Raw genomic sequence first — 23983 nt, 5'->3', positions numbered from 1 at the left:
TAATCAAAATCCTACTAGGGAGCCAGAAATGGAGGCCTACACCTGTCTCCCAGCCCCAGGAAGGTCAGGAGTCTGAGGTGGCCTGGGCTGGGTACAGAAAGCCCTAGTCTCAAACTTCTTTTTAAATGCCAAGTGGAACTAACTCTCTAGTTAAACATTCTAGTAACTACCAGAAACGTGAGCAAATACAGAATTTGAACACAGCACAGATGACCAAACTAGACTGAGTCAGAGCTCTGCCATAACTAGTTCTATGTCCTTGAGTAAGGGGTTTCCCTCACTGATCAGTTTTTCAATTGTAAAGTCAGGAATACAAACTACTCCAGTGTGTCGCTGAAGACAAAGCTGGATGATCGGTGTGGCTCCTGGTCAGTTCCATTCCTAGCAGGCGGCCATCAAGTCTTGTAAATCTATCTCAGAGACTTTTACCAACTCCTCTCGACTCCACATGTACATTCTTACACATAATTAACAATACATATATATGCACTGAGTTTTGAGACAGAGTCTCACTATATAGTTCAAGCCTTGGCCTACCTCTGGATTAAAGACATGTGCTCCCACACCCAGTAAAAATAGATCTTAAAACAAAGTGATTCAAGATTGTCCTGGGATACAATGGTAAACAATGACTAGTAAAAATCAGCTGTTATCACTTCTATCTCCTTTCTTTTATGTGAATTTGTTTCCAGCTTTTTGGCATTTTCAAGGTTCCTCATAGGTTGAGAAGAGTCGTCATTTTATTTCTTAATCAGAGTACAGAAGAGGGCGACAGATCCCCTTAAACTGGAGTTATGAATAGGTGTGAGCCGCACTGCCACATAGATCCTGGGAACTGAGCTCGAGTCATCCATCGGAAGAGCTCTTAACTGCGTTGGCCCCAGACAGTACTTTAGAGCCATCAAATGGATTATAGCAATTTCCATCATTTAAGTCAACAGGAGTTCATCCAAGTAAGTCTAAAAACTCTGTACTAGAAAGAAAATCTCCAACATAAGGAAACATGAATGCCCCAGTTTTGGGGTGGTAGAAACAGGAGGATTACGTTATTGTGTATGAAGTCAGCTTTAGCTATCCAGAGAGATTTTGCTCTAAATACAAAGGAAAGAATATACTTTTGGGGCAGAGTATATATAATTCAGCAGCGGAAAGTTTTATTAGTGCCCAAATACACTAGGCGCAGGGAATGCTTGTTTACTATGCAAACTATTTGGTCCCAAACATGGGTAAGGGGAAGTAATTTAAAGGTGACGGGATTTTAAAAGTGAGGCACGATAGTACAAACTTATAATCTCAGCACTTGGGAGGTAAAGGCAGGAGGATCAGGTCAACATCTTCAGCTACACAGGCGAGTTCAAAGCCAGCCTGCACTACACAAGATGTTGTCTAACAGCCCCACCCAAAGCAACAGAACTTTCTGATGACCTGAACTCAATCTCTAGGACCAGCCTGGTGTAAAACGAGAATGCCTCCCACAGTTGTCCTCCAGCATCCACGTGCACTATGTGCATGGTACAGACCCACACACGGTAATTTTAAAAAGCAAAACAAAACCCAAAAATGCTAGGCTTAAATACCAGGAATTTCATTTTTGTCTGCTGTAAGAAAAAAATATTCTCGCTGAAGAATGGAGTACAGTGTCTTACAATTAGAAATTACCATGTTTTAAAATTATTTCACTTGAGGCTTCAGAGCTAGCTCGGTGGTTGAGAGCACTGGCTTCTCTTTCAGAGGTCATGAGTTTAATTCTGAGCAACCATGGCTCTCAACCATCTGTAATGAGATCTGATGCCCTCTTCTGATGTGTCTGAAGACAGCTACAATGTACTTATATACATTAAATAAATAAATCTTAAAAGAGAAACTGAGGCCATGGAACTTAGCTTGTTTTGTTTTGAGACTAGCTCTCACTATGTAGTTCTGACTAGCCTGGCACTCTGTGGAGCAGACTGGCACTAAGGCTGTGTATCACCATGCCAATCCCAGAGTTTAGCGTAACAAGTCTGCACATCTGTCTTAAACCTAAGTAGGATACCTGAAGTAACACTGGAAATTCACTATCAAACGAAAGCCCTAACTATCAGTGCTTACACTGTACACCACAGAGCACAGCCATTAAGAAAAATTAAATCCAAGAAAAATTTTAAGCATCTAAGTTGCTCACAAACACTTGTAACTCCAGTTCCAGGACTCAACACTTTTTGCACAAGACACTCAAATGGCACTCCCCTACACACACCCATTAGTTAATTTCATTCACTGGTTGATAGTCAACATCTCCTTTCTCAGATGAATGAAATTCTGTAGAGCAAGGCTTTTCAATTATAGGCCACAGACCTCTGTTACTGGGCCTTGGAATTGACTTTTTGGTACAACACATATAGCATTTTAAAAAAGCAAACTGACTAACAGAGAAAAACTGCCCCCTAACATCTAAGTTCACAAAAAGCTGATTATCATTACATATATTTCTGACTGGAATTCTACCAAAGTTATAAGAGCCAATTAGAGATAAAAGTAGACTGACTGCAGAGACACTTTGGAATTTTGGGGTTTATTTTTAGAAGAAAAATTGTTGATAACCTACGGCCACAAAGTGTTATTTGTTTGTGTGAGTAAATGCCACAAGCGTGCAGGAACTTGGGGAAGAGACCAGAAGAAAGTCTAGGGCAGCAGGGTCCTCTGGGAAAGCAAGTGCTCTCTCACTGAGCCATCTCTTCAACTCTTCCTCTTCTATTTTGGCCTAAGTTTGTTTTTGAGCCCAGGTTGGTCTGAAGTCAGTGAGCTTTCCACTTTAAGCCTCCTATGTGCTGGGATTATAGGAGCAGACCATCAATTGTGGTTCAAACTATTTTTTTTGTTTGAGAGAGCAAGCATCTTAACTTTGTAGCCAAGCTGGTTTCCATAAAAACTGCTTAAAGTTTAAACACTGTTAGGAAGGTGTGGTTGTGTACCCTTTAAATCCCAGCATGTGGGGGGCAGAGGTAGGTGTGAGTTCTGAGGCCAGCCTGGTCTACATAGCAAATTCCAGGACAACCAGGGCTGCCTAAAACAACAAAACCCCAAACAAACTACTACTAGATTTTGACAGTGATAGAGACATGGTAATTTTCAGCAGATTCACTGCATTCTAAATAATCTTATCCAACCTTAGAATCTTGTCAACAAAATCCCAAAAGAAAATTAAGAACCATTTTATGATCTCCAGGGTAGCTTACAATAAGAATTTTACTCATTAAATGGTTCTTTCATAGAGAGCCCAAACCTGCCTCCACTTTCTACTGACTAGTTCATATGTTCTACCTACTGCAATTACCATGTTTAACTATCCCTTAACATTTTGTTAACCTCATTTTTTCCTTCAAAGTAAATATTATGCTTTTGTTTTGTTGGTTGGTTTTGTTTTTCTGAGACAGTCTCTGTATTGTAACTTGTTATGTATGTAGACAAGGCTGAACTCAAAACTATCTGACCACCTGTCTCCCCCAGCTAGGACCTAAGTGTGTGCCACCATGCCCAATCCCTAAAGCTATGGTTTAAAAACTTGCCCACCACAGATTCCAAGTGCCCTCTTCACACTCTAGTTGATCTCTTCCAAATACAAGATGAAGCAAAGTCTGCCCAGTAAAAGGAGTAAATGAGGGCCATGCCCTCACTCTACTAATTCTACTCTACGCTGTTAAATGCAAACCACAATCTCAGTTCCTTGTTCCTTCCCACTGAGGATCCCACATTGCAATTCTACCGAATCCCCTCACACTATCACTTCTTTGTATTCTGTTTCTTCACACTTGCTAGCTTGTGCAAATGTCATTGGCCTGCCACCGGGCCTCACCTATGTCATCAAGAATAAAATAGATCCCCTTCTCTAAAACATGATGACAGGCCAAGAACAGGAAGATTACAACACTGTCCATCTGAGACGTCATTCTCTCTAGATTTCTCTACCTTCCAAGATCCTAGTATGAAACTGAAAACCCTTGTTAAACTACAGCACTTTCACAGATTTTTTTTTGCTCTAATTAATTTCCTTTCTGTGATGCTTAAATAGAATTTAGGGCTTCGTGCATGCTAGTCAAGTACTCTACCAGAAAGCTATGTCTGTCTCATTAAAAAAAAACCAAGAGGGGTTGGGGATTTAGCTCAGTGGTAGAGCGCTTGCTAAGGCCCTGGGTTTGGTCCCCAGCTCCGAAAAAAAGGAAAAAAAAAAAAAAAAAAAAAAAAAAAAAAACCAAACCAAGAAAGCAAAGAGTTTATTTAAATCAGCAAACTTTTTAATGCATAAAATTAATTATCTATTTCAAAGTAAAATCAGGGCTTGCCCGCCATGCACAAAGCTCTGGGTTCAAACCTAAGCACTATATACAAATCAGGCCTGGCGTCAAGGGTGTGTAATCCCAGGAGGAAGTAGAAGAGTCAGTCAGAAACCCAAGGCCACCCTCGGCTACACACTGTTATAAACCAGCTGGCTTTAAACGAGCCTGTCACAAACAGTTAAATTCACATTTTAAGAGCATACATTTGTGTGCAAAGGTATATATAACTCAGTAGCAGAAAACTTGACATTATGTCTTATAATTTACATCTAAAAAATTTGTCTCATGGACTGGAGAGATGGCTTAGCATTTAAAAGCACCTACTATTCTAGAGGTCTTAAGTTCAATTCCCTGCAACCACTTGGTGGCTCATAAACATCTGTAATTGGATCTGATGCCCTCTTCTGGTAAGTCTAAAGAGTGACAGTGGGGCTGGGGATTTAGCTCAGTGGTAGAGCACTTACCTAGGAAGCGCAAGGCCCTGGGTTCGGTCCCCAGCTCCGAAAAAAAGAACCAAAAAAAAAAAAAAAAAAAAAGAGTGACAGTGTACTCGCATAAAATAAATAAATCTTGTATGAAGCTAGGAGGGGTGGTACATGTCTCTAATCTCAGCACTTGGAAGGCAGAGGCAGGAGGATCTCTGTGACTTCAAGGCAAGGTGTAGGGTCAGCCAGGGCTACAAAGTGAGTTCCAGGATAGCCAAGGCTACAGAGAAACCCACCCTCCCACCCTCCCTCTCTCCCTCCCTCTCTCTCTCTCAAAAAAAAAAAAAAAAAAAAAAAAAAAGAGATGACTAGGTCATAGTGTTGCCTGCCTTTATCCTAACAGGTGAAAGTGGCTCACTAGGCCGACCAGTCTCTGGAGGAGGGGTTCAATAACGTAGGCTTTTATAAAGTGAAGTCCACCCCTTATTCAGTTTTTGTAAATTTTTGAATTCTGTATAAGGGTCTTCCTTATTTTGGGCTTTTTTAAAACAATCTCATTATACAGGCAAGACAGGCCTTGTATTCCATATTTCTGCTTCAGGCTCCTAAGTGCTAGGACGATAAGCTATATTGTCACATCTAGATTTATAAAATACCCGAGGCTTTAAAAATTAAAGTCTACAGGTGAGAATTTCTTTTAAAGTCATACAGGCTCATAGGCACATATACATCTGGAAGTAAAGAAAAAAATACAAGGAAAACAGGCTCATCTCTACACACAATGAGATACTAAATATAAGCATGTTCCTGTATTTATTTCTGAAATTCTAAGATATCTCCAATTTTTAAATTTCCCCTTAAGCTGGGGATTTCTTTTTTGTTTTGTTTTGTGAGTCAGGGTTTCTCCATGTAGACCTATAGAGATCTACCTACCTCTGCCTCCAGAGTACTGGGATTAAAGGCATTCTCCGCCACTGCCCAGTGAACTAAGGACTTCTTAAAATTACATTTTTTGCTAAGAATATTAAATATCAGAATTTAGGCTCAATTTTCCTCGACCACAATCCCAAAAAAAAACAAAAACAAAAAAAAAACCGTAATTTTAATCACAACTGCAAACAAAAGTAAATTCCTATCGATTGATAGGAGCCGATGCCTTCATATTTAAATATCGGCAAGGAGTGAGTGAGTGAGTGAGTGCGTGCGTGCGTGCGTGCGTGCGTGCGTGGGTGGGTGGTGGTGATGGTGGAGGGAGAGGTGCCAGCATTTGGAGGTAAGAGCAGGAAGATCAGGGTTTCAGGTTATCTTCATCTACACAGCAAATCTAAGATTGGCTTGGCGCTGTATAAGACCCCAGCTCAAAAAGCAAGCAAATAAAAAACCCACAAAACTCAGAAAACAAACAATACACTCATAGAATGTCATGCCTTAGGCGTTAAGAGTGTTTGCTTCACGATCATGAAGACAAGAAGTTTGGATGCCAGCACTCACTTAATAAATTGTGTCCCAGGGCATGTCCTACCTCGAACAATGATAAGAGCACACGAGATGTCTTTTTTTTTTTTCTCCCTCCCTCCCTCTCCCTCTCTGAGATGTCTTCTTTTGGCCTCTTTACACACACGTAATCTCAGAGGCTAAAGGGGCTTGTGCAAGACTATGGTCAGTCCCCAGGACCAACAAGAACAGAAGACTTCCACAAATTGTCCTGACCTTAAAGACAGTTGGCAGGCAGTGCACAGGCACATACATACAGAAAAGAAAATGTAATTTCATTAAAAAAAAAAAACTAACCAGTTTTAAAAAGTAAACTAAGTACAATAAATCAGTTCCAGAGAGGCTTGACTAAGTGCTGATCTGAATGGCTTCCCACTGAGCAGAGTGTACTTACTGCTCGGATCAAGAAACCTAGGAGACTGAACCTTCGCATCTTTTCCTTCCTCTAAGTAAGGCACGATCTCAGTGAATAGCCAAGAACTCAGCCACCTGCTGAGGTGCTGAGGTTAAGGGTGTGTGTCACAGTGCTGCCCAGTTCTCATCTTTTACAAACAACAACTTCTTTCCTTCTTTTCAAGGCTTGAGAGTCACAAAAGCACTCTGAAGCTTTCTAAAAGGTGACATATGCTATGTGCTTTAATCAACACTGGCAACATACTATTCATCAAGCAAAAATGAAGTGGTCCCCGCGGAGGTGGAAAAACGAGCAGGACTCTGTTAACTATAAAATCTAGGTTCTGGGGCTGGAGAGATGGCTCAGCAGCTAAGAGCAATGACTGCTCTTCCAGAAGTTCTGAGTTCAATTCCCAGCAACCACATGGTGGATCACAACCATCTGTAATGAGATCTGATGTCCCCTCTTCTGGTGTGTCTGAAGACAGCTACAGTGTACTCTAAAATAAGTCTTTTTTTTTCTTTTTTCTTTCTTTTTTCTTTTTTTCGGAGCTGGGGACCGAACCCAGGGCCTTGTGTTTGCTAGGCAAGCGATCTACCACTGAGCTAAATCCCCAACCCCAAAATAAGTAAGTCTTAAAAAGAATTCTAGGAGGGCTGGAGAGATGGCGCAGTGGTTAAGAGCACCGACTGCTCTTCCTGAGGTCCTGAGTTCAAATCCCAGCAACCACATGGTGGCTCACAACCATCTGTAATGAAATCTGATGCCCTCTTCTGTTCTGTAAGTCACTTGTATAGATGATATCTACTACCATAAATCTTGCCACATAATTTTTTTTATTCTCTTTGAAAAAGAAAAGCAGTAAAAAAAATCCGACAAAAAAAAAATCCTTTTGGGCCAGGTGTCTTTAGGAATGCCCTTAATTCCAGCACTCAGGAGGAAGAGGCAGGCAGATAGATTTGTTTGATGCCAGCCTGGTCTAAAGAGGGAGCTCCAGGTAGCCAGGGCTCTTACACAGAGAAAACTTGCCTCAAAAAGGGAACAAAAAACTCTTTTAGAAAACAATACTATTATTTTGTGGATAAGGTGACTTTTGAGGAGCTCCCAAGTCACCTGGAGTTGTTTAGCATTAGAAGCACTGCGCAGGTCCACACCCTATCTGCAAGTACAGTGTGAATGGGAAAGACAAGTTTTCATTCCAGTAATCTTTACTTAATTTAACTTTCAATAGCCACCCAGTGGGAGAGTTGGTTACAAAGTTAAATGAGCTGGGAGTAGTTGTGTCTCACCTTTTTTGTAAGGCTGAGGCAGGCTGATCTGCTTTTCAAACCAGCCTGGTTTACCAGAGTTCCATGCTAGCCTCAGCTATATAGTGAAGCACCCTCCCCCAAAATTAAATTAAAAAATATTTTTAGCAAAAGGAAAACACAAAACAAAACAAAAAACAAGCAAACAAACAAAAAACAACCTAGGTTCTATTCCCAACAAGTGTAAAGAGACCTCGCTTTTTTTTTCTCCAGGTCTCCGTTAAGTTGCCAGCCCCACCCCACTCCAGCCCTGAGTTTAAAAGTTTACCTCACTTTTTTCCTAACCCCTGGACCACGTCATGCAATTAACTTGAATCTAAGACCTAAAATAATTGAGCTGCAGATACAAATTCAGACAAATTAAGTCAATTTTCTAAAATCTCACCAAACAGGAATTACTTCCAAGCCCAACGAAAATATTTTTTTTTTAAATGCAAAGATTGATCTTTATTTTTCTAAGATCGGGTCTTGGAGTTGGTGAGATGAGGGTGAATCTGGCAGGAGTTAGGGAGTGAATACGATCAAAGTACAGTGTAGAAAATTCTCAATGAATTAAATCTGTATTAAAAACACAAGGTCTTAAGTATTCCGGGTTGGCCCGTTCGGTCAGTTTCTGACCTCCCCGAGTTTTACCTCAGTGCTGGGATTCCTGGAAGGTGACAGCACACACTTGGTTTCACACAGTGCTGTCTACTGAGCCCATCCCAACGAAAATCTTAATAGCGTCTGTTTCCTAACCTAAGTATTCTGAGTCAGCAGGACAGTTTAGGTTAGTTTTATGTCCCCAAGGAACTCACTATGGCTTGCAACTGTCATACTGACTACTTCCCAAACAGCAGCAAAGCTTTCACATAAGACATGGTAATTTGGAGGGGCAGTTGAAACAGAATGGAAAAAGCAAGCTGGTAGGTAAAGGTAACTCATCCTCCGCAGTTCCACCTCATTAGTGGGAGGAGTATGCAGTCCCAAACTACCACCAATAGGAGATTATCTTGTCAAGGAGAGTGAGGCACAAAACCGTTGCCAGATCCAAAGCTCTCCTTGGTATTAAGATATCGAAACTTGAAACGAAGGAGAATTGATAACTGTAGAAACACTTAACAACTAAAGGCAATGGGGCCAGGTAAAAGCTCCTTTACAAGTAACAAGTATTGACTTTGGTCTCGGTCTCTGTCCCTCTCTCTAGTCTCTCAGGCCTCAACAGATTGGACTAAACCACACCCTCCACCCAAGGCACATTCCAAACAACAGCTCTGCAGGACCTAAAGGGAAGCCCACCAGAGAGAGAGGAAACTGAAAACTTCGTGAAGCCATGTGAATAAAGTTCGATCGCTAGCGGATCGTAGTCCATTCACGATAAATGTCACACAGGGAAAGAGAGGGTTACAGAAGTAGAAAGAGACGTGTACTGTGGGGTGAGGGGGAACGAGAACCACACGGGATTTGGGTCGCGCGGTTAACGCGCACGTCCCCGGAGGAAGAGCATTTATTTGCAAGCGGTGGAAAGAGACAACCTGGGGTTAATGCATTCAGAACTCCCAGGTGGGGAGAAACTGTGGCCTTTATTTTTCGGGGCTCAGTGTCAAAACTCACTTTTGCCCCAAGGGAAAAAGAAAGCGTGGGTCCCGCCCAGGCCGGGCTAGGAGGCGGGACCTACCGCGACCCCGAGGATGGAGGCGGGGCCGGGCGGAGGGGCACAGGCAACTTGCTCGCCGAGACGCTAAGCTGCTCGCAAACCTGGAGAGGACCGGATTCGGCGTGTTCCTCCCCGGGTCGGGCGCAGGCTCCCGCAGGGCCTAGGAGTGTGGCCTACGGTGTGCCTGGTGCGCGCAGCGCCCACACCAGGACCATGGAGAAGGTCGGGGCGGCCGTGGAGCCGACCCGGACCCTGTTGGGTGGAGGCGGCGCGTGCGCGCCGCCGCCACCCCGCGCGCCACCGAGCACCCACGCGCAAGGGCGCGCGGACCCCGAGAGAAGGCCGCGCGTGCTAGTCAGGAGCACGACTCCAGGCCCGTTGCCCAGGTCCTTCGCCACTCACCCCAGCCCGTCCAGCCCGCCCCGGGCCTTGGACTCCGCACTGACCTGACAGGCCGAGACATGTTCGTTGTCGAGGCGCGACCAAGTCGAGGAGACGAGGACCAGGACCCCCCTCCCCGCGCACTCGGCGCCCCACCCCCCCGCTCCGGCCGGCGGGGCCGCTGCTGCCAAGCCCGGAGCTGCTGGCTTCTCAGAGTCCGCGGCTGCTTGTTTCGGGTCCCTGGATCTGACGAGCCCCCCGCTCCCCCGTCTCTTCAAAATGGATGAATCAAACCAGCCGAAAATGCGCCAAAGCCGCGGTGCAACCAAACCCCGTAGGGTTTGTGCGCTCCGCCCCAGCACGCCCGCTTATTGGCGATTTCTGTCAGATGCGCCCTAGTCATTAGTCCATTTGAATCATCACGCCTCTCAGCTCCGCCCCTCTCCCTGATAGGCCCCGCCTCCTCCATGGGGTCCTGTTAGTCAAGATGCGCTGAGAGCGCACGGCCGCAAAACAAAAATGGTCGCCGATTGCCCGCCCCCTGGCTTCCACGCCAGAGCTGCAGATTCGTCTTGGGTTATATCTTGGACCCCCTGCCAAATAACCGGATTAATATAGAGTTCACCGCGGACTAGGTATTTCTGTAATGGATTTAATTTCTCCTGGCTTGGTTATTTTGCAAATCAGCCAAGTGCAAGACTCGTGGGATAGGCTGCAGATTCGTCACTCAAGAGACTACTTCAGAATTGGAGGGAAATTTCTTAGGTTCAAAATTTTGACCTTAATCTAAAAATCCTGTACTCTGGCTTCAGCGTTAACCTCCCAGGGTTCAGTCACGCTGAAGTTCTGGGTCGCAAGGAATGTCTTCTATCCAATCTGATCTTTGAGAGCTACTTCACTCTCATTAAAATCCCAATTTCCGACATTAGCATTTCAAAGAGAAAGGGGCGAATGATGATTAAGAGGGAGAGTGGTAACAAAACATTGTTTCAAATTTCTAAGTCCGCCACTTAGTACTTGAATAGATTTCCCTCTCTGCCCCTCAGTTTTACGTTAAGTAGAGTAGGATACAACACTACCTTATTATTAGTACTAAACAAGGTGCTACGTTGAAAGGCCTTTAGTCTGGGCTTAAGTGCTAGGTTCAGTTTTTAATAGAAGATAAAAGTGGTTCTGGCTGCCTCAAGACTAAATACCTAAATCAGAAGTAGAGCTCTGTATCCTTATATTAGTACCTAGGATTTACTTCATGTTATAGTTTGAATTATATGTTCCCTAGGGACCCATATGCCAAAGATTTAGTAGTCAGCCTGTGATAGTGTTTATGAGGCAGGACCTAGTAGAAGTTAGGACATTAGGAGTGAGTACTTTAACATGATGTTGGGACCTTGATCCCCGCTCTGTTTCTCTTTGCTTGCAGCCTGTAGCTACAATATGATCAGCTTTACTTGGCTGACATGTTTTTCACCATGATGTTCTTCCTCTCTACAGACCGAGAGCCACAGGACCAAGCAGCCTTCGTTGGAAATATATGAAACTGTAGAAAAATAAGTCTACTCTTATAAGTCGATATTTCGAGTCTTAGGGATGGAAAACTAACACACTTTATTATATTGTAAATTGGTTCCAATACTTGCCTGAGCCAGTGTTCTACTTGAAGGGTGGGGATGTTGCTGAGCCGAGAGTAATTGTCCAGCACACAGTGAGTTCAGTCTTCATCACCTCCTGAAACCGAACAAGATGGCACAGACCTACCTGTAAAGCCCTCGGTCAGATAGACATTCAAGGTCATCCCTGACTACATAGGGAGTTTGAGGACAGTTTGGACTGAGTCAGCAGCAAAACCAAGTGAAGACATAGTCCTCAAGCAACCAACCACATCACTATCTGCTTCCTGGAAGTCTCCCAATGTAAAATTCTACTTATCTAAGGGAAGAGAACAGCATAACACAGAAGAGAAGGATTTCAAAAGTCATTCTTGAGTCTTTCCATTCAACATCGTTTCCTCATCACTTAAAATGCTTTATATATAAAAAACAGCTGGGCAGTGGTGGCAAATGACTTTAGCTCTGACAGTCAGGAGGCAGAGATGGGTGAATCTCTTGAGTTCAAGGCCAGCATGGTCTACAGCGCAAGTTCCAGAACAGTGAGGGCTACAAAAAGAATCCCTGTCTTGGGGCTGGGGATTTAGCTCAGTGGTAGAGCGCTTACCTAGGAAGCGCAAGGCCCTGGGTTCGGTCCCCAGCTCCGAAAAAAAGAACCAAAAAAAAAAAAAAAAAAAAAAAAAAGAATCCCTGTCTTGACACCCCTGCCCCTCCCCCAAAAAGAAAAAAATCTACATAAAATGTACCATCTTAGCCATTTACACTTCCGTGGCATTAAGTACATGTTGTTGGATGACTACCAAATCCATCTCTAGAATTTTTTTTTACACTTCTCTGGTGCGTGTGCACAGGTGCATGTGTGTGTACCATAGCAAGAATGTAGAGACCAGAGGAAAACTCAAGAGAAGTGGGTTCTCTCACTACATGGGTTTAAGAGATCAAAGCAGGGGCTGGGGATTTAGCTCAGCGGTAGAGCACTTGCCTAGCAACCGCAAGGCCCTGGGTTCGGTCCCCAGCTCCAAAAAAAAAAAAAAAAAAAAAAGAGAGAGAGATCAAAGCAAATGCTTGTTCCTGCTGAGGTGGGAGGACCATCTGAGCAAGGAGTTCAAAACTAACCTGAGGAACATAAGTGTGATGGCTCAGGAAGTGAAGACTCTTACTGCCAAGTCTGCTAACCCACATCCCATCTCCAGCTGGAGCAACTAGCTTCACAGGACTGAGCAACTACGAGATCCTTGGACTTCCCATCCACAGCTGCCCATTGTTGGGTTAGTTTGACAGACTAACCCTCGATCTAGACATTCCGTAAGTTTTGTGACTGAGATGGCAGGACTGGTGGATCTCCCCTAACCCTAATGAGAACACAACCCATTTCCTTCAAAGGCTGTGCTGTAATACCTAGGGCCTTTTTTCTTTTCTTCTTCTTTTTTAAACTAGACAAAGAATTTTATTAATCTTTTTTCAAACTTGATTCCCAGACTGCTTCAGCTGAGAAGAATGAACTGTGTATAACCATCGACCAAAAGGAGCTACAGTGTCCAAGGGGCTTGAACATAAAATTATTAAAGATGTAGGTCTTATCAGATTCCTATAACTTTTTTAAAAAGCAGTCGTGACATGAAATAGCAGCCCCAGTAACTTCTCCAAGTTTCATCTTTCTCAAAAAATTACCTCAACCCTGGGTTCAGTCCCCAGCTCCAAAAAAAAAAAAAAAAAAAAAAAAAAAAAAAAAGAAAAAAATGCCTCAAATCAGTTTGCTCCATTTTTTTAAAAGAAATTTTATTTTTTATAATATTATTTATTTAATGTACATGTGTACACTGTAGCTGTTTTCAGACAGACCAGAAGAGGGCATCAGGTCCCATGACAGATGGTTGTGAGCCACCATGTGGTTGCTGGGAATTGAACTCAGGACCTCTGGAAGAGCATTCAGCGCTCTTAATTACTGAGCCATCCCTCCATCCCAGTTTGCTCCATTTTTGAGAGCCTCATCAAAATTCTACACAGGACCTGCAGCTTCATCCTTCGCCTCCCCGGTGGCCATTCCTGAGATGTCTGAGCAAAGCTACTGCCACTCTTCAGCCAGTCAGACTGTCTGCACCAAGCTGGCGTAGGATGCTGGGAAGTATTTCTGCAAGCTTCTCTGCTGTACCCTGGCCTGTAATGTGAAGGTGATTGCTGCCAGAGACGCCTGAACTTTAGAGTTGTCAAAGCGGATCACTGTTCCTCTTCAATACCGGAGATATTGTTTATGCCCAGCTTCTTTAAAGAGAATCAAAGTTCTAGTTCTTTATCATCTGCTGTGGCTGTCCCAGGAACCACCTTCTGGCTGTAAATGGCTTCTTTCTGGCTGTAAATGGCTTCTTTCTGGCTGTAATGGCTTCTTTCCCGCCAACTTGTGCCTGCAGTTCGATGAGTTTTTCCTGGGTCATGATTATTTCTTTTTTTTTTTTTTTTTTAAAGATTTATTCATTTATTATATATAAGTACACTGCAGCTGTCTTCAGATACACCAGAAGAGGGCATCGGATCTCTTTACAGATGGTTGTGAGCCACCATGTGGTTGCTGGGAATTGAACTCAGGACCTCTGGAAGAGTAGTCGGGTGCTCTTAACCGCTGAGCCATCTCTCCAGCCCATGATTATTTCTTTTCATTTTGCTGGAGCAGAAAAGGGGCTTTGAGGGGGACTAGGGTTTGTATTCAGGTGTCTCTGGCAGACCAGCTGAGATTAAGTGTACACACATGAGAATCCAAGAAGGCAGCTAGTGGGAGGTGGGGAGTCCTGAAAGCTTTTAAACAAGTTTTTTGAGTGCTCTGTGCAAGGCCTATGTAGTTCTGTTTTCCTTCTAGCTCTAGTTCTCTAGTTCAGTTTCTTCTTCTTCCTCCTCCCCTCCTGCTTTATACAGTTTCCTTTAACGAGTCTCTGCCTCATTAAAACCATCTAAATAACTATGTATTTTTATGTATAGGCACTTTGTCTGAATATGTGTGTGTGTACGTGGTGCCTGAGGAGGCCAAGAAAGGGCATACAACGCTAGAAACTAGTTATAGACAATTATAAGCTGCCTTGTAAGTACTGGCAATCAAACCTAGAACCTTTGGAAGAGCAGCCAGTATTTTATTATTATTATTATTATTATTATTATTATCATTTTATTTTATTTTACATATATGAGTACACTGTAGCTGTCTTCAGACACACCAGAAGAGGGAATTGAACTCAGGACCTCTGGAAGAGGGGTCAGTGCTCTTAATTGTTGAGCCATCTCTCCAGCCCAGCAGCCAGTATTTTTTTTTAAGATTTATTTATGCATATGAGTACACTGTAGCTGTTTTCAGACACAGCAGAAGAGGGCATCAGATCCCATTACAGATGTGGTTGCTGGGAATTGAACTCAGGACTTCTGGAAGAGCAGTCAGTGCTCTTAACCACTAGCCATCTCTCCAGCCCCAAGCAGCCAGTATTTTTAATCACCAATCAATTTCTCCACAAGAAACTAAATGAAGGAAGAGCCGGTGATGGGTTGGAGTGTGAGTAACGGTGTGGAGATGTGGTTCGAGATTCTCCCTGGCCTCGCCATTATGGCGGTGTGCCTGGTCATCCCCAGGGTGTCCACTGCGTACATTCACAAGTTCACCAATGGGGGCAAGGAAAAGAGAGTTGCTGGAGTTCATTACCAATGGTATTTGATGGAACCGATAGACACATCTCTGGTGTCAATCGCTACTATGTGTCCAAGGGCCTGGAGAACATTGACTAAGGAAGCATTTTCCTGGCTGATGAAAAAAATTACTCAGCTATGGTCATCTGTTCCTGTTAGAAGGCTATGCAGCATATTATATACTATGCGCATGTTATGAAATGCATAATAAAAAGTAAAATCTAAAAAAAAACTATGAATAAATAAAATCTTACTTCCAACCTGCTGACTTTCTGCAACTCTGGATGACTCCATGGTACAGCAGAGATCTGTCTCTTCGGTTAACCCCTGTACAGCCTGAGGCTGAGATACAATAAGGCTATGTGTCTCCGTCCTTTCAAGTTGTTTTTTTGGTTTTTTTTTTTGTTTTTTTTTTTTGTTTTTGTTTTTTTTTGGCTTCCCTTTTTCCTCCTCCTCCTCCTCCTGGGGCTTGGGCATCCCAGGTCAGCCTTGAACTTGCTGTGTAGCTGAGGATTATTTGAACATGCCATCTTCCTGCCTCTGATTTCCGAATGCTGGCATGGTAAGATGGTACGTATGTGCCACCACGCCTGGTTTATGCAGTGCTGGGAATTAAAGGCAGGACTTTGTCCACGATAGGCAAGTACTCTGCCAACTGAGCCAGGTATCCAGCCCTCAAGCATTCTGGTTTTATCTTTGTTGTTGCTGATTTCCCACTCTAGACCTCTCGTCATCTTTGCTTTGACGAATGTGAAGAGCTAAGCTTAGGTGACCATCTGTTGCTAAGACGGTAAAGATGTACAACTTGACATTTATTTTAAGCCGAATTAAAAAAAAAAGGGCCAAAGACGAGTGCTTATGGTTTTACTAGAACCAGTAAAACCTATAGAAGACTCACCTGTGAGGTACTGAAGGTTTGCAACTTTATGTATCTAAACCACTAACAAATTCTGTGCTGTGAACATTGCGGAGCGAGAGAGGCCCTGAGGTATAACAAAAGCACACCGAGCTTGTAAACAAGAATACTTGTCTTGGGGCTGGAGAAATGGCTTGGCAGGTAAGAACATTTGCTGCTCTTCCAGAGGGATTCAAACACCCTCTTCTGGCATCCCTGGGTACCTACACACACATATATTCCACCTCCCCCATATATGTAAAACACTAATTCAGTAAATCTAAAAAAAAATTTTTTTTTTCTTGGAATAAACCTAACCAAGAAAGTGAAAGTTCTTGTCTTAGTTAGGGTCACTATTACTCTGGTGAAACATCAAAAGTAACTTGGAGAGGGAAGAGTTTATTTGGCTTACGCTCACATTGTTTATTCTAGAAGGAAGTCAGGGCAGGAACTCAAACAGGGCAAGATCCTAGAGGCAGGAGCTAATGCAAGGCTATGGAGACTCGCTGCTTACTGCTCAGCCTGCTTTCTTATAGAACCCAGGACTACCAGCCTAGGAGTGGCACCACCCACAATGGACTGTGCCCTCCCACATTTTATCACTCATTAAGAAAATGTCCTACAACCTTTCCTGAAGCTTTGTCTTAAGGAGGCATTTTCTCAATTAGGATTCCTTCCTCTTATAATCACAGAATATAGCCTGTGCCAAGCTGACATAAAATTACCTAACAGATCTATGAAAACTTTTTGTATGTTTTGTTTTTCAAGACATTTTTGTTGTTGTTTTGTTTTGTTTCTGTGTAGTCTCACTTTGTAGACCAGGCTCACAGAGATCCACCTGTATGCTGGGATTAAAGGCATGTGCCACCGCTGTCTTACCAAAGGTATCAACAGATTCAATGTAATCCTCATCAAAATTCTAACACAATTCTTCCCAAGAAATTAGTAGTAGTAGTAGTAGTAGTAGTAGTAGTAGTAGTAACAGCAGCAGTAGTAAAATTCACGTGAAAAGCTCCACAAAGCCAAAAATATCTTATACAATGAAAGCATTGCTTGAGGCACCATTATTCCTAATTTCAAGTTAAATTACAGAGCCACAGTGGCAATGACAGCATTATACTGGCACACAACCAGGAACAGGGACCAAGGAAAAGGAACTGAAGACCCAGATGTAGGTAAACCCAAGCACCTACCTGACTGATTTTTGTTTTCTTTTTTTTCTTTTTTGGTTCTTTTTTTCGGAGCTGGGGACCGAACCCAGGGCCTTGCACTTCCTAGGTAAGCGCTCTACCACTGAGCTAAATCCCCAGCCCCGTGATTTTTGTTTTCAATGCCAAAAACATTGGAGAAAAGATAGCACCTTTAGCAAATGGTATTGGAAAAACTGGCTATCTACATGTAGAAAAACGGAATAACCTCTTTCTCTCACCTCACACACTAATTCCAAAGAGATCAGAGATCTCAGTGTTAGACCTAAAACTTCTAGAAGAAAGGAGACCACTTCAGGCTCAATCAGGAACTTTCTGAGTAGGATTCCAGTTGTTAAGGAACAGGATCAACATTCAACACGTGGGGCTGTAGGCAAGGAAGGAGCTACTTACTTACAGGAAACTGCTAGTCACCCAAAGAGACAGCCCTGCAGAATAAGAACTAATCATCTCCAGCTGTACAGAGTGAGAAGTAGTGTCTAGAATAGCCAAAAAACAACCAACCAAACAAACAAACAAAACACCTAGAAAAGTAAACACCAGGAAAACAACCCACTTAAAAAGTGGGTGGCGGAGCCTTTAATCCCAGAGGCAGGTGGATCTCTTGAGTTTGAGGCCAGCCTGGTCTATAGAGCAAGTTCCAGGACAGCCAGGGCTACACAGAGAAACCCTATCTCAACACCGCCCACCCCCACCACACACTCACACACACACACACACACACACACACACACACACACACACACACACACATATTCAGATACACACATGGGCTGTGGAATTGAAGAGTTCTCGGGCTGGAGAGATGGCTCAGCGGTTAAGAGCGCCCGACTGCTCTTCCAGAGGTCATGAGTTCGATTCCCAGCAACCACATGGTGGCTCACAACCATCTGTAAAGAGATCTGATGCCCTCTTCTGGTGTATCTGAAGACAGCTACAGTGTACTTATGTATAATAAATAAATAAATCTTTAAAAAAAAAAAAAAAAAAAAAAAAAAAAAAAAGAAGAGTTCTCAGAACATAAATAGCCAAGAAATGATTTTAAAAGTTAGCTGTCAGGAAAAATGGCTCGTTAAAACTACTTTAAGATCCCCCTTTACCTTCCTCAGAACGACTAAGATTAAGTGGCTAAGACAGTGGCTAGAGAGATGCCTTAGAGGTTAGGAGGCCTTGCTACTTTCACACAGGGCCCAAGTTCCATTCCCAGCACTCAGAGTGGCTCATAACCACCTATAACTCTAGATCCAGAGATCTGATGCCTTCTTCTGGCCTACTTGGGCAGGTACCCATATAAGACAAATGCGCGCGCGCGCACACACACACACACACACACACACACACACACACACACACACACTGGAATGTTTTTCTTTTTTTTCTTTTTTCTTTTTTCTTTTTTTTGGAGCTGGGGACCGAACCCAGGGCCTTGCGCTTGCTAAACAAGCGCTCTACCACTGAGCTAAATCCCCAACCCCTGTTTTTCTTTTTAATAAGAAAAAATCCCACAACCTGCTGGGAAGGCTGTAGGGGGGAAATAGAGAGCCCTTTGGTAAGAATGCAAATTGGTGCAGCCATTACGGAAATCAATGAGGTGCTTTCTGAGAAAACTCGAAATAGATTATCAAATGATTCAGCTGTACATCCTCTGGGCGTATACCCAAAGGACTCTGTTTCCTACTGCAGAAACACACGTTCATCCATGTCCATAGCTATCCACGATAGCCACGTGAAAACAACCTCGATATCCCACACACAGTGGAATTTTTCCAAGGAAGGTCATAGCGAGGGTTGCCTTACACTTAAGATGTGTGAAAAGCTCATATGGAAACCTACAACTTTATACTGTTCATATTTTTTCATTAAAGAGTTGAGTTGGAGTTACCCTACACAGAGGATTATGTTGCCCCCAGAAGCTATGGGTTCTCAAAAAAAAAAAAAAAAAAAACCTGTGTGGGTTACTTCCCCTCAAGTTGTTGGTCAGAAGTATCCCAGAGACCTCCAAAACAAGACAACCAGAACTTGATGGCAAGACCCAAGACACCACACTCATTGGTTACAGACAGAAAAATCAAGTTGGTACTGACCAGCAAGTGCCCTCCCTGATGGGCAGCTTTCACAGCATTAGAAGGCACTATGTCGGCTGCTGTAGGAGAAATGCCAGCTTCCAGAAAGTCCTGTGAACTTAAATAATGACCATCTTGACAAGATATAGCTGTGGGCACAATAGTGGCATGGACATTACGGGAGGAAGTAAGCACGTTCTGATTGGATTTAAGGCCTGCTCCAGAGGAGAAAATCCAGCCAAGAACTCATGATTAGGGTGCCTGCCAGCCCCGAGTGTGAAACTACTCCTATTATTCTGTTAAATGGACATAGTATCAAAATGCACTTGTGTCTCTATTCACGGATTCATGCAGCTCTCAGATCTGACCAGAGAAGTTCCTTTGTGTAGTTGACATGGTTATCACAGAGGCTACAGTTAGTCGGAGTTCAGGTAATTAGTGAATGCTCAGCTACAAATGGGGTGTCTGTATCACCCTCCCCACAAGGCTCGGGTCTGTCGCAGAAGAGAGGATGAAAGGGTTTTAAGAACCAGAAGCCAGGGAGTACTGGAATGAACCATGTCTTCTGGGCATGAAAATCCACTGCACTCGCAAACTCAGATAAGGTCACCTGCTTAAGGCCTGCAAACTTCAAGCCAGTCAACACACTCTTGTATTGAGGTTTCATGAGTCCTCCCCATTCCTAACAGAACTCACTGTGCATGGTTGATGATTTCTCTGGGAGGGAAAGTCAACTTTCTTTTAAGGGTGTGGCTTCTGGCAGGTCTATCATTCTTCAGAGCGCGGTCCTATATCCAGGAGCACATGAGCAACACAAACTGGATTAATGGGTCATTTTAAAAAATGACATGAGAGATGGCTCAGCAGTTAAGAGCACCGAATGCTCTTCCAGAGGACCCAAGTTCAATTCCCAGCACCCACATGGCAGCTTACAGCTGTCTAAGATCTGACATTCTCACACAGAGAGGAAGGCAAACCACCAATGCACATAAAATAAAAATAAATTGTTTTTTTACAATATTTTAAAATATGTATTTACTGATTTTATGTGTACGAGTATGCTGTCTTCATGCACATCAGAAGAGGGCATCAGATTGAGAAGGCTAAGCTGATTCCATGACAGACTTCAAACTGGCAGTTAAGGAGATTAGGCCTAAAAACTGGATTAAGTCTAAGTCCAGGGAAGCCCAGACAAGTCAATTACTACTACTCAAAAAAAAAAAAAGCCAGGTTCCAGCCTTCACTCCCAGGTAATAGAATGTCCCAACTCCCTGGCCTGAAGGACAATGGTTAGCAGCAGTTTCCAGACTTCCCCTGCTACTTCCTCAGCAACAGTTTCCAGACCTCCTCACCAAGTTTCCAGCCTCCACACCCTGGTAATGGAATGTCTGTAGAAAAGGACTCAACCAATTAACATAGAGGTCACCTACCCCAGAATTCCCTAATGTGCTTTAAATCAGGTCTGCAAGCTCACTTGGGTGTCTCTCTATTCTGGTAATGGGAGACCCCAGCATGCTGGACTTCTGCAGAATAAAACACTCTTTGTGTTTTCATACTATTCGAGTCCAGGGTACTATTTGAGTTCAGTGAATCATGGACTCTTACAAGATCTCATTACAGAGGGTTGAGAGCCATTATGTAGTTGCTGGGAATTGAACTCTGGAAGATCAGCCAGTGTTCTTTTTTTTTTTTTTGGTTCTTTTTTTCGGAGCTGGGAACCGAACCCAGGGCCTTGCGCTTCCTAGGTAAGCGCTCTACCACTGAGCTAAATCCCCAACCCCCTCAGCCAGTGTTCTTAACCATTGAGCCATTTCTCCAGCCCCCTAAACATAAATTGTTTTTAAAAAAAAGTTTAGAGGTAGGGTAGGGAGGTGGGAGGGATCCCCAAGCAGTTATGAGTGGATACAATTAAAATACACTGTAAGACATTCTTTTTTTTTTTAAGATTTATTTATTCATTTATTATATATAAGTACACTGCAGCTGTCTTCAGATACACCAGAAGAGGGCATCGGATCTCTTTACAGATGGTTGTAAGCCACCGTGTGGTTGCTGGGAATTGAATTCAGGACCTCTGGAAGAGCAGTTGGGTGCTCTTAACCACTGAGCCATCTCTCCAACCCCCGTAAGACATTCTTTAAAAGTTATTGTTGTTTTGTTCTTTGGGTTTTTTGTTTGTTTTCATTTTTTTAAAAAAGATTTATTATATGCACACTGTAGCTGTCTTCAGATACACCAGAAGCAGGCATCAGATCTCTTTACAGATGGTTGTGAGCCACCATGTGGTTGCTAGGAATTGAACACAGGACCTCTGGAAGAGCAATCGGCACTCTTAACCGCTGAGCCATCTCTCCAACCCTTCATTTTTTGTTGTTTTTTGTTGTTGTTGTTGTTGTTTTTTGTTTTATTTCGGGGCTGGGGACCGAACCCAGGACCTTGCGCTTCCTAGGCAAGCGCTCTACCACTGAGCCAAATCCCCAACCCCTCATTTTTTGTTTTAAGAGACAGTTTCTCTGTGTAACCTTGGCTGGCCTGGAACTCCGAGATCTTCTGGCCTTTGCCTCCAGCCAAGTGTTGGGATTAAAGGCATTCACCACCACCACCACCTGGTGAAATTCTCCACAGTTAAAAAATTATTGTATTAAAAGAAAAAAATACCTGGGGCTGGAGAGATGGCTCAGAGGTTAAGAGTACCGACTGCTCTTCCAGAGGTCCTGAGTTCAATTCCCAGCAACCATATGGTGGCTTCTAGCCATCTGTAATGTGATCTGATGCCCTCTTCTGGCGTGTCTGAAGACAGCTACAGTGTACTTATATATAATAAATAAATAAATTAAAAAAAAAAATACCTGACTGAGCTTTGTGGTGCACTACCTAGATGATGATCGCAAATATCAAACACATTGGGCAGTGCCTTCATCAGCAAAGGAAAGATAACAATATTGGTTCTTCCCCACTTCACAAGGTTAGCAGAATAACAAAAGATAAAGACAGGGTCTCTAATGGATGTAGTTTATGTCTATGAAGCACTGTGTACATTGGACGGCATCCCATTGTTTTTACTAAAGAAAAGAAAAACCCCTCAAAGTCCAACAGCAGCTCTATTCCTCCGGCAGAAATCACCAAGGGAACAGTTAACAACACCTGTCCATAGGTCGGATAAAGGTGAGTGGGAGGCGCTAACACGCGCATGCGCATAGCTGGCTTGCAGCGCTCTCAATGTTGGAGATGCTGTTCCTCTCTCCCTGTGACCTCTTAATAATCCCTAAGGCATTTGCTCCAGCTGTGAGCCTTAGGGGTGTGTTTCTAGTAATCTGTGCTGACTCCCTGGAACCTGTGCTCCTGTCCAGGATCATACTGTCTAAAACACACACACTTCCACTTGGGTATCCAGAAACTCCAGAAGCTCAGCTTGCCTATGCCAAACAAATTGTCTTCCTTACCCACATTCTTCTCTTGGTGCCCCCAATTCTGTCGTTTATACCACCGGACTTATTGAGATATAATCGACCAGTAAAAATTGTAAATACTTAAGTAGTCCATAATATTCAGGAGACGTCATGAAATGATCACAAGTCAAATTGATATGCCTGTCGCCTTGTGTGTGGTGTGGTGAGAATATTTAAGACTTGCTCTCCTATAACATTTCATGAAGACAATCCACTGCTATTAACTGCAGTCATTATGTTGTACCCTACTAGGTCTATAAAATGTCTCTATCCATTTTATAACTGAAAAGTGCTACCTTCTATCATCTTCCCATGTCCCCTACCACGGGAACTTTTCTACTGTTTCCTATGACTTCAAAATTTTCAAGATTTCACACAGAAGTGAACTATTTGTTTTTGTGTACCTGATTTATTTCACATTGTATAGTGTCCTCCATGTCGTTGTAAATGGCAAAATCTCTTTTAAAGGATGGATAATGTTCCATTACTATGGACGTCGCATCTTCTTTACCCACTAACTATCAATAGACATCTAACCCGATTCTACATCTTGGTTACTGTGAAAAGCGCCGTAATGAATATAGATCACAATCATCTCTCTGTTTCCTTGTTTCATTTGCATATGTGTCAAATAACAAAGTTTACATTTTAAAACTATATATTTTTTTCTTTTTTTTGGAGCTGGGGACTGAACCCAGGGCCTTGCGCTTGCTAGGCAAGCGCTCTACCACTAAATCCCCAGCCCCCAAGTTTACATTTTAAAACTATATTATTTACTTATTTATTGCTTCATATGTGTGCGCAAACATCCTGCATGTGCCAGGGTATCTGTGTGGAGGTTAGAGGATCACGTGGGTCCTGGGGAACAGAACTCAGGCAATCATCCCCAGGCTTGGAGGCAAGTGCCTTCCTTTACTTGCTGAACCATCTCTCTGGCCCTAATTTTTAAAAGAATTTTTAAAGGACTGTTGATACTGTTACCTTAATGGCTGTATCCGTTTATATTTCCACTAACACAATGTAAGAAACCCCAGGTTTCCCAAGTCTTCTTCACCACTTACTATCTTTTGACATTTTGATGCTAGCCATTGTAAGGTAGAGGTGATATTCCACTGTGATTGGATTTGCATTTTCTCTAATTTTTTTTT

General features: G+C 43.1%; 1 protein-coding gene and 1 pseudogene across 3 annotated transcripts in view; one reads left to right on the top strand and one right to left on the bottom strand.

Annotated features, from left to right (window-relative positions):
- Positions 1-10262, bottom strand: part of Nucks1 (nuclear casein kinase and cyclin-dependent kinase substrate 1) — a 29217-nt gene extending 18955 nt beyond the window's left edge. The window contains exon 1 of one of the 3 annotated variants that reach the window (XM_006249797.5): positions 10019-10262. In XM_006249797.5, the coding sequence (XP_006249859.1) occupies positions 10019-10035 (17 nt within the window). In that variant the 5' untranslated portion in view covers positions 10036-10262. The remainder of the gene's footprint in view (positions 1-10018) is intronic. The other 2 variants (NM_022799.2, XM_063272581.1) reach the window with 2 other exon arrangements.
- A 68-nt stretch (positions 10263-10330) lies between these two features.
- Positions 10331-15452, top strand: LOC102556005 (uncharacterized; annotated as a pseudogene).
- The last annotated feature ends 8531 nt before the right edge of the window (positions 15453-23983 follow it).

This window comes from Rattus norvegicus, chromosome 13, assembly GCF_036323735.1.
Source record: "Rattus norvegicus strain BN/NHsdMcwi chromosome 13, GRCr8, whole genome shotgun sequence".
Classification (NCBI taxonomy): domain Eukaryota; kingdom Metazoa; phylum Chordata; class Mammalia; order Rodentia; family Muridae; genus Rattus; species Rattus norvegicus.
Note: the sequence above shows the minus strand (reverse complement) of the source record. Positions and strands in the feature narration are given on the sequence as shown.